Below are 11613 nucleotides of genomic sequence, written 5' to 3'. Positions count from 1 at the left end.
TAATAGTAAAAACAAACTGATTTTATTTTAGATTCTTCTAATATTTTCAGAGCGAGATTTCTATTCTACAAGGGAAAAGTTAAATATTTCTAAATGAAGGAAGCAGATTTAGCAGGAAAATTAAAACAAAGTCTGAAAAGAATATATCTCAAGAATAAAACTGAAGTTAAAATGTTAATATTTATTTTAAAAACTAATTTGCAGAATTTATTATGGGAATAATTCACTAGAAAGTCACAGAAAATAAAGTTAATAACTACTGAATTATCACTTTCATTGTTTGATATCACTGCAAAGAAAAGTATTTCCATTCACAGTGGAAAATCAGAAGTAAGAATGCTTCAAATTGGGCCAAGAATAAGCAAAGAATGTACTGTATCATTTAAAAATGAGAGGCAAACACCAGCTCCATTCACTGAATGGAAATGGTGGAAAGTGGTCAATTTCTCCAAACAGTCCTTGAGTTCCGTATTTAATATCAACACCTAAAATTAGTAATTTATTTTTAACTTCTCATGGAAGTTGATTCCTAAAAAAGAAGTCTCTAAGACTCTGCTTATAACAAACTGATGATTAAAATCTTCATGCCATTCTATTCAAGGGTTTTAAGACAGGACCTTCTTGAACTTGACTCCCCATACTTAATTCCATTCCTAAGTCCCCATACAAACTAACCCCCCCCCAACAAAATACACACTCCTATCCCCACTTCTTCATAGTAGAGGGGGATTCTGCAGATTTATGGCTCATTTGGCAATTGCTAAGAAACCTCACAGTTCAGCATCACCTCTGAAGATGGCAAACCTGTATATAACCTGAATATTCACACCTACAGTGCAGTTAACATGTAGAAAGACAAAATGCAGTAATAGGTATTTCATTTCAACATCCTCAAGTTTCAACATCACAGATATCAAGAGATGGAAAAACATCTGCTTGTAGGACTTTATGCATTTGTTGAACAGAATCATCATTAATATAAAAAATAATTAAAGTATTACTAATTTTTTTATGTTCTACACGCACAACTTGACTAATTGTGTTTCTTCAATGTAGTAAAAACTGGAGATCACCAATTTAGGTAAACTATGGCTTTAGCACAGATATTTTAATATATGAATCAGTTAAGTGCCCTGGGTAGTAATCTAATATTGTTTCTAGCCCTGTTTGGTTCTATGTCTGTGCTTTGCACCTCAGAAGTGAGCCTGCCAAGGCACTTAAAAACATAAGTCTTTTGGGGATTTCAAAACTTGGCCACCATTTACACAACACAAAACCCCATCCATCAGCAGTCCAATCAATAAGCATTTTCTTTCAACACACAGTATTATCAGAAATTCCACAAGTAACCAAAACCAAGTTAAAAAAAATACCATATGCCACTAAGAGAAAATTTACCCCTATCAAGTGTATAGAGAATGATTCTTGGCTTTCTCTAGCAATAGAATATAATTTTATTTATTCAGAATGAAGGAAAAAGAACCCCCAAGGCCCCCCAAACCTAAGACAAAACCACTGAGATAAAAATAAAATACAATGAAATCCAATACACTCCACACAACTTCATTTAAGGAACAGTTCTGCATCCTTTATCTGTCCTTTGAGGTGAGTTTTTCAATCAGTTCTTGGAGTGGTGCAAGTTCTCTTCTATCAACGAGGTTGAATTCCTATGCATGATAAAGAAAGGCAGAAGAAATAGCAAAAACATTATTTACATCTCAATCCAAAGCAGATTTCCACTAATACTGGCTGGAGATTAACTTTTACAGTAAGCAAAAGTAAAATCTTTTTTTTAAGTTTCTATTCCCTAGCTGTCTTAAGCAAATCACTTAATCACTTCTGATATTGTTTTACATATGTAATAATATTAGGATAAATCCTCCTACCTCATAAAATTATTGTGGGGATTAAATGTGATACTGTTAACCACTTCAAGTAATCCCTGGCACAAAGTAAACACTCAATAAATGGGAATTGCTGCTCTCTGTTAAAGGAATAACTTGGGCGCCATTTAGACTTAGTGAACTAACTAGAGACCAAAACATCCAGCATCTCAGGCAAATTCACAATAAAAGAATTAGTTTATATTATAAACTAACATTTCTGCATGCTATCATGAGATGTGTCATTCTGAAGTTCAAGTCTGAATAGATTTCCCCTGACTGAGCTATAATAAATAGAGGCTGTCTATACTTCTGATCTTCTGCCATGGTAGGGCATTCTGAACTCCCAATTTCAGTGATTTATTAACATCCATCATGTGCTAAGCACTGCAGTAAGTACTGGGGGGAAGCATTAGGGGGCATTAAATAGCAAGCCTTCCACCAAGATTTGTGGGGTGTGGACCAAGAACACAAATGTATATATATAGTATGACTAAATTATTAAATTTTATATTAAGCTAATAGATTATTAAATAAAACATGTTCTATTCTCCTCCCTTTACAAAAATATACCTTTATAGTGACCAGGAGAAAAGATTCAAATTTAGAATTCTCAAGACTCCTCAGAATTCTGCACTGTGAAGTAGTGACAGGAGGAGAGACAGTCCCTGGCCCTCAGCAACCTTGCTGGTCTCCCAACCGCCAGCTCCATCCTGCTCTTCAGGGGGCTTCACACACGAGCGTGGACACCTTGTCTCGCTTATCCAGGCAAAGCAACACACCCTCACCAACAGCTGCCATCTGGCTACCCATTAGGTCTAGAGGTACACATATCAGAGGTATGACCTTCCCTCAAAAGAAGAGACCCAAGGAAAAGATCCATGCTGACCCTGGAAACAGACTTGGGACCAGTGGGCAGGGAATTCTGGGGTAGAAGCACACACAGAAGGGACGTGGGAAGGTATGTGGTTCACCCTGTGGATTCCTCACTCTGTGGGGAGGAGTACAACTGGAGAAGAGCCAGGGCAGGATTTTCTAAATTGTGAGGCCAAGGGCTTATTCAATCAAGGGCTGATACTGCATAACTAATGGACCCACGTTTAAGAAGGGAACCGTATCCTGAGCTCTAAATAGGCCCAGATGTGGTAAATGCCATGTATCTACCCCCTACTCTTTGCTAAGAGTTGGGAGATACAGTGTATTTCAAGATCATAAAGTAAGGTAAAACTAACCCTTCTGGTGGGAGAATATCCTTTCATAAACCACTGACTAAACCAAAACAGAGATACAAGCTCTAGGATAACATTTTCTTTGTTTCTATGGATAGATGGAATACCATAGTAAAGTAATTGCTCAGAGCAACACTTTAGACATGTTACTATCTCCTAATATGTGTTTATACAGGTGAAATTGAGACACAAAAAGTGTGCCTCAGTGTGAGAAGTGTGTAGAGAAGGAAAACAGACACGTTTTTCTTTAGTGGAGATGGGTCATTGCAAAGGCATTTATAAGTATATGCCCAAAGATATACAAAAACAACACAGATTCAAGCCTTGGACTTCTCCTGCCTACCATAAACCATTCTCAACCTCGAATGGGGGCAGGAGGTGGGGGGAACTGGTTAGCTTATCTTTCCCCCCTATTTTTCACTCCTGACTCTTAGTTCTCTAATTATTATAGCACAGTGAGACTATCTTCATTCCTCTAAATCTCACCTGGAAGGCCAGTTCTGAGAATAAAAAGAAAAGAAAAAGCCGGTCAACTAAGGAGTCAGATCAAAGACTAATGGACCTCCTGGAGTAGCAACACTGTTTGGGACAATTTTCCTTCTTTGGACATAGTGGACAGTACCTAATTTAAAAATTATTCAGAATGCTCAAAGAAGAAGAAAGAAAAAGGAGAGGGGAGATGTGACATTCAAAACCCATTGTCAGGACAGAGTATATAAAAACATTCCAAGGTAGCCAGGAATTGAGGGTTAAGAAGAATAAGAGAAGTGCTAAAAAGCTCAAGAGATCAAGTTCATCTATGGGTCTGCTAAACCAGCCAGGTTCCTTATTCGGCCCCTCCATATCAGCCTGTTAACCGAAACAAATCCAAGGCAAGAATTCTCAAAGCCATCTTATTTGGACCTTCATGCCACCAGCGTGAAGATGAATGAAATTCAGAAACAAAAGGCAGTCCTTATCATCATGGCAAGTATAGAAAAGAAGACTAGAGAGATAAAGCAAGTTTTATCCTTACAGTATGAATACAGTTTTTACCTCAGAAAACTGTAGGTAAACTGCTTTTACTGAACAAAAAAAGGCCTCCCAATCAAACTTACCTGAACAAAAAAGATAAAGTGCTTGAAAGATGTATTCAGATGCGCTTCCTCCTGAAGCTGGATCACAGGGTCGAAATGCTGATGATAAATGTGCGCATACACCCTAAAGAGGCGTTTGAGTATAGTTTTTGCCACAGACATGAAGTTCTTCGGGAATGGGACCCCTAGTAAATAGATAAACAACCTCAATCTATTAACAAGAGACAGGCAATATGAGTTTGTCAGCAAATGGCGACATAAATCACCAAGATAAGGTTGAAAAGAAGTACTCATGAGTTACTACTTAATATACCCACTGTACTTTTCAGAAGTTCTCAACATATCATGAAAGAAAATAAACTTCAAAACTTCTTTTTTTTGTTTTGTTTTGTTATCAAAACTTCTATGGAATAAGAACTAGTCTTCAATATAGCCCTTCAGGCTTCATACCAACACTTTACTAAAATGAAACAAATGAATGCCTAAGATGATAATGGAGCTAAAACTCACACTCAGATCCTTATATTTTGTAACATAATATATTAATACAAATATATGCTAAACACAAATAATGTATTAACTATGCTCATTTTTGTTCAAACGCTTGCAATATATTTTAAAATTGTTTTCTATAGGAATTATTTCGTTACAACTCCAGGTCTACATTTATCCTGAAAAACAGCTGCAATCTCTGGTCAATCGGGCTCATTGTTGTGAATTACAGCATTTTTACAGCATTAAGCAAAACAAACAAACAAACAAAAAAAACCCCTAGAATAATACAAAATTCCATATATTTTGTTGCTCTTGCTAAATAACCCAGACTAGCAAAACACAAGCTAAATACTGGTACTACTGTGTTCAGTGTCATCATATTACCTATTGCTCGTTTAAAAATATTATAGAGATCACAAGAAAACATAACATAAACCAAAATAAAGGGACATTAAATAAAATAGCAGGCCTATATACTCTTCAAAAATATCAGTGTCATGAAAGTCCACAAAAGACCAATGTGTGCATATGCCACATTAATGAGAAGGCTAATAAGACTTGACAACTGATTGAAAAGAAAATGTTAAAAATTTTCTCTTGCTCTTGGAGATCACATGGAGGGTTATCAGAGGGGAAGGGAAGCAGGTAGATTGGGGGAAAAGGTACAGGGAGGAAGAAGCATAAAGGGTAGGCACAAAATAGACAGGGGAAAGAAGAATAGTGTAAGAAATGGAGAAGCCAAAGAGCTTACGTGTACAACCCATGGACATGAACTAAGGTGGGGGAATGCTGGTGGGGGGTGGGGTGCAAGGTGAATGTGAATAAAGGGGAGAAAAAAATGGGACAATTGTAATATCATAATCAATAAAGTATACTTTAAAAATAAAAATTTTTCTTGTTCTAAAGGATATTATTGGAAAAATCTAAAAATCCAAATAAGGTCTGTAAATTAGATAATTGTATCACTGTTAATTTCTTGATTTTGATAGTTATACTGTGATTTTCTAAGGAAATACACACTGAAGCACATATGGATAAAAGGGCATCATATATGCAACTTATTCCCAAGTAGTTTAGGAAAATGAAAGAATGTCTGGGAAGAGAAGGAAGGAGAAAGAGAAGGCAAATGTGGTAAAATGGAGGCAACTAAAGAACCTGAAAGATATATAGGGATTCTTTGCATAATTCTTGCAAATTTTTTAAAAGTCTAAAATTGGATCAAAATTAAAAGTTAAAAATTATGGGGAATAAAAGATAAGGTGAGGGCATTTATCCAAAACCATTATGATGTACATAAATAAAGCAGCCATGAAAAATAGACCTTTAATTAGAGATGCTCCAAGGCAGTGACAGCATATAGTAAATGTGTTTAGCCCTGGCTGGTGTGGCTCAGTGGATTGAGCGCTGGCCTGCAAACCAAAGGATCGCTGGTTTGATTCCCAGTCAGGATACATGCCTGGGTTGCGGGCCAGGTCCCCAGAAAGGGGTGCATGAGACGCACCCACACATTGATGTTTCCCCTCTCTTCCTCCTTTCCCCTCTCAAAAAATAAATAAAATTTTTTAAAAATTTTAAAAAATAAATGTGTTTAAAACAGTCAGTAATAACAACTATTTACATTACTGTCTCCTCCACATACCCATCTGCCAAAAACTAAAAGCATGAAATATAGTCAAAAAGTTATTGTGAGAAAAGCAAATTCTTAATTTTTTCAGAAAACACAGTTATAAGAAGTTTGAAAAGGTAAAATCTTATGAACTGTCTAGATGTGAATAATTTCTACTTGAAAGGCCAGCTCTTAAGAACAAATATGAAAAAGCAATAGTCACTCAAGTGGTAACAGGCCAACCCCTCAAGTCTTGTTTTCTTCTCACCCAGCCTGATTTCAGTCTATAAAATTCACACCATGGGTCATAAATTCAAACTCCCTCTTTGCCACAAATATAATGTAAAACTGGATATAAGTCATATAAACTCCTTCCCTAAACAAGAAATGGATATGACTGCTGAAGATGATATTGACTGCCTACCCAATATCCAGTCTCTTTTTTTCCATACCACAGGCCAAATTTTGTTACTATCTGACTTATGCTGATCTTTTCATTGTTTAAAAAACAGGGAGGCTTACCTTAACAATCATTATAAATTGGTATAAAAAAGATAGGAGGCTTTAAATGTATAAGATTAGAAATATCTTGATAAATACGGTAACCTAGTATGGTTCCTGGAATGGAGAGAAAATAAGCTCTAGAAATATAAAAAATTAGATAAATCATGACGGATTCCAGTTACGCAAAACTACTGCACCTATTTTTGAAGGAAATAGTGTTTCATCATCCAACTGGTCCTGAACCCAAGTCATCAAGTAATCAATATACTTGGGCGCCGAGCACTTGATCGGCTTCTTTATGTTTGTTCCATCTGCCCAATGATACTCATATCTGCATTGGAAAAATAAAAAGCACACAGAATATTAGTATATACCTATATACAGTGTGTATATTTTTTATAGTATACACGTATATGTGTTATGAATGTATACAGGGCATATTTTAAATAATCCATTCCTCCAAATAAAGATTTTTACAATTGGCATTTAAATGTAATGTTTTCAAATGGCTACTGAACTACTTTTCATTTATCACAATCCAACCTAAGCAGATCTCATCAAACTCATGTTTTGTGTTCCTATGTTCTCCTCCCATGTTTTAATTTTATTATATAGCTTTCCCTCATATATAAAATTTATATTTTAGAATCATGCATTGCCATAATAGAAAACCTAGCTTACTTCCCACTTCAATGATGACCATCCTTAATTTTTATGGTTGTTATTATTCCTTGATATTTCTCAAGGAAGAGAGGAAGATTGTTTTTCATTTCTGCAGCATCTTTTTTTTTTATTCTTTCTGAGGCCTTTTTTTTTCCCCCCAATTTTTTTCCCCAAAATTTCCAAATTTGCTTTTGGAGAGAAAGGAAGGGGGAGAGAGAAACATCGATGGAAGAGAGAGGAACATAGACTGGTTGCCTCTGGCCAGGGCGCATTTCTGCAGTATCTTTATGGAGATACCATGCCTTATAAGTTTTGAAGAATTACGTACATTCTTCCTATAATTCTCCCTAATTATACAGGAACGAAATATTGCCTCCCTAAGGGGCAATAATTCTCCCTAATTCACAGGAACGAAATATTGATGTCATATCAGAAAACCTCCCAATAAAATACTAGTCAATTACAAAGGCGGAGAAAATGACAAAGTTGAGATGAAGACACCTTGCAGACACTAACTTGATAAGGTAATTAGGGTTAACATCACCAGTGATGGCACTGCCAACATTGTGGGCCTCCTGATATGATCCATTGAAAAAAGAAGTATCATTTTTGTGGGTTCCTGTCAAGAATGCATATAATCATACTCACAGGTATGAGTTACTACAGTGAAAGAACACAGACCAAAATCAGCAAAAAGGAAAGGCAAACTGAGCAACGTCTGGAGGAAACCAGGAGCAAGCTTCTGAGTCCTCTTCCAGTGGAGTCACACAGGCTACCCTTATTCCCCAAGGACTGAACTGTGCTATCACATGCTAAAAACTGTCTGCCAGAGAAGTTCATTAGAGACTTAAGAGTCCGGGTTTTTATTCAGGGGGATAGTCAAGAAGACACCACCTCCATGACCCACTAAAATTCCAGATGCCCAGAAGAAAAGCATAAGCCATACCATTTGTACAGTTTAGGCACAGTAAGCCACTCTTAACTGTTAGGGTTGTGGGAATTCTTCAGAAATACAAGTTGGAAGATGCCATCAAGGGCCAACCCTGGAGGCAGGGCTTTCAAGAGATCGTAGTCAGGTCTGCTAAGATAACTCTTTTATGAACAAAGGCCAATACAGGGAAAGAATGAGGAACTATTCCAGATTGAAGGTACCTAAAGAGATAGGTCAAATAAATGCAATACATGTTCATAGACAGGATCCTTGACCGGAAATTAAAAACTGAGATATTACTGAGACAGCTGATGAAATGCAGATGGTGTCTATGAAATGGAGGAAGTGGTTCGGAGGGTTTCTGTGCTGGTTGTGTAGAAGAGTATCCCTGTTTCTGGAAAATACACAATTGAATATGTTGGGGTAAAGGGGTATAATGTCTACAATTTGCTCAAAAGGTTCAAAAAAAGATTAGTATTAATGACTACACAGTGTGGGTGATGAAGCATGCAGTAAAAGGTTAATAACTGGAGAGTCTAGGTAAAAAAGGATGTGAGACTTCTTTATGCTGTTTTGGTAACTTTTCTGTACACTTAAAATTATTTGAAGTTTCAAAGTCTGAAATAGTTTGAAAACGTTATTTTTCAAAAAATTACCTTAGAAAATAATCAAAATATATTATTTTGAACATCTTTGAGGATGGTAAACTGTCAGTTCTTTTTAAAAGGACTAGATTCTGAGATACATCTAAACTCAGTGAGTCTCAATTTGAGGAATAAGGTAAACAACTCTAGATAATATGTTGTTCAACATGTAAATTTTGTCAATAAATAAATAATGACTATGAAGTAATAAAATTGAATCTCTTGGGTAGCTAGTGATCTGACTGACACTGTAATTTAAAAGTTACAAAAAATATTCTGAGCAATGAGAGCATTAGCACAATGAGTGATTAGCAATCTAAGGTCACTACTTTTAATGATAATATTTCTAAGCACTAGTAAGTTTGGAGAGTTTTGTTTTGATATTTTTACTTTGTTTATAATTGGGGGGAGAGAATATACTTAAAGTCAGCACTAAAAACAAAATCTATATATAATTTATAAATATCAATTAATTTTTCTTATAAGAAAATAATACAATGTAGGAATTAAGTGTACAGGCAAATCAAAGAGTCCTGGACTTTAATCCTGGTTCTTTTTCTGGATAACAGGACCTTGGACATGTTACTTAGCTGTTTTCAGACTCAATTTCTTTTCCTGTAAAATGAGAATAACAATAGTTTTCTTATCTGACAGGTTTGCTGTATAAAGCCCTTACATTTAGGTAGCACTGAATAAACGGTGCTGGCATTGTTTTTATCAGCCATAGTAACAACAAAAGTCAGTTTCAAAAATGTATTGATCCAAGCAGCATTTACAGAGTGGTAACTAGACGGTAGACATTGTTTTTGCATCAAAAGAGATTTAAAAGAAGAACGAATCTAACAGGTTAAGTTAGACACATAAATAATATAATTATAATGTAACAAAGAAATAAAAAGACAAAACTGTTAAATAGAAAGATCACATCAGTCTGAAGAAATCAGGTTTCATGGAGAAGGAAGCACCTGAGGTGGCCCCTGAAGATGGGTAAGATTTTTGGAAATGTTAGCAGAAGATGGTAAGAGGAGGATGGTAAGAAAAGAAAAATATCCAGGAGAACAGAATGAACAAATTTTCAGAGTATAAGTAATGGAGGGACTAGCAAGCAAGGCACTTCCAGTAATCTAGTCTGGATAGACCAGAGGAGATGAGTAAGTTAAAGGGAAAGGCAGGATGGAGAACAATGTAGGAAGGGTGATGAAGCTCAGGCTAAGAATCTGAACTTAATATATTACTCATTGGTAAACCAGTGAAGGAGATGCTTAGTGCACAAATTATATGGTCAGAAACTTTCTTCTTTTCTAAGAACTGTAAAATAAAGTAAAAATGAGAACTGATCATAAACCACATCTTACTTTGGGCCGGCTGACATCACTGGACAACTTTCCTCTGTACAGAAATCTGTGATTGTTCCATAAAGCATGTTGATCTGATTGAAAAAATCCACGGCTGTAAAGCAAATATCAGTCATAAGTAAAATATTAAGTTTTAACTTTACTCAAGCAAAACCTAGATTTATCTGTGTTCTTTTCAAACATAAACAGATTTCCTAGTTTTTGTTAATGATTTCTAGCTAAATTCCACTATGGTCAAAGACTGTTTGTTACGTGATTTCAATCATTTCTATTTCTGAAAATGCACATGTGTATAATCTGAGGTGCTGAGACCAGGTGTTCATCAGGTCAAGTCTGTCGATCATGTTGCTCAAATTCTTCCAATTCCTGGTTGATTTTTATCCTCTCTTTCTATCCATTACTAAAAGAGGAATGTTTAACTCTGTGCATTTGTCTATTTCTTCTGTTAGTTCAGTCAACTGATTTTATTTTTGAGATATTATTAAAAACACCTAAATTCAGAATGTCATATATTGGAACCATCTTCTGCTAACATTTCCAGAATGTCTTTGTGAACTGAACCATTTGTCATTTTTTATATCTTCCTCTTTGGTTTTTTTTTTTTGCCTTGAAGTCTACTGTATCTGATATTAACATGACTGTTCAGATTTCTTTATATTAGTGTTCAACTTTTTAGTTTCAACATACTTTGCCCCTCCTCCAATATTTATGGACAAATACTATATATGGTGACTTTGAGATCTGCCCCCCCTTCCTCTTTATCTCTTTATTTATAATCCCAAAATACCTTTTCATCCCATTAATTACCCATGACCAGCACTTTGCTTTTTCAATTCAGACTTTCTAGAGCAAAGAAAAAGAAAACTTTACATGGAACATAACTGTTGATGAAAGTAGAGCAATAATAAACATTATACTAAATTTAATTGCACAAGTTTTCCTCTGCTCTCCTACCTCACAAAGAGCCAAGATTTACTAAGTAATGATTGCAATTTAATAATTCTTAAGTTGTCCTCCACAAGAACCCACAAGAACCGAGGACAACCTATGGCTCTGAAATAATGCAAGTCTGAATCCCAACTCCTATACTTACCAGTTGATTACTTAATCTCCCTGATCCTCAGTTTCCTACTTTTAAAATTGAGTTTATTATCGAGCACTAAAAAAAATATGCCTGCCATTAAATGGGCATTTAATAAATATTAGTTTCCTTTCACATATCAAGAT

The 11613-nt window shown here is 35.5% G+C and overlaps 1 protein-coding gene across 1 annotated transcript in view; it reads right to left on the bottom strand.

Annotated features, from left to right (window-relative positions):
• Window positions 1–1430: 1430 nt before the first annotated feature.
• The window catches only part of MOB1B (MOB kinase activator 1B), a 37024-nt gene continuing 26841 nt past the window's right edge, over window positions 1431–11613 (bottom strand). Inside the window, exons 3-6 of the mRNA XM_054591406.1 lie at window positions 10387–10480; window positions 6991–7124; window positions 4210–4373; window positions 1431–1667 (exon numbers count right to left, since the gene is read on the bottom strand). Coding sequence (XP_054447381.1) covers window positions 1590–1667; window positions 4210–4373; window positions 6991–7124; window positions 10387–10480 — 470 coding nt within the window. The 3' untranslated portion in view covers window positions 1431–1589. The remainder of the gene's footprint in view (window positions 1668–4209; window positions 4374–6990; window positions 7125–10386; window positions 10481–11613) is intronic.

The sequence above is a fragment of the Pteronotus mesoamericanus genome, unplaced genomic scaffold (genome assembly GCF_021234165.1).
Source record: "Pteronotus mesoamericanus isolate MK-2021 breed Mesoamerican mustached bat unplaced genomic scaffold, CSHL_Meso_final contig_130, whole genome shotgun sequence".
Taxonomy (NCBI): Eukaryota; Metazoa; Chordata; class Mammalia; order Chiroptera; family Mormoopidae; genus Pteronotus; species Pteronotus mesoamericanus.
Note: the sequence above shows the minus strand (reverse complement) of the source record. Positions and strands in the feature narration are given on the sequence as shown.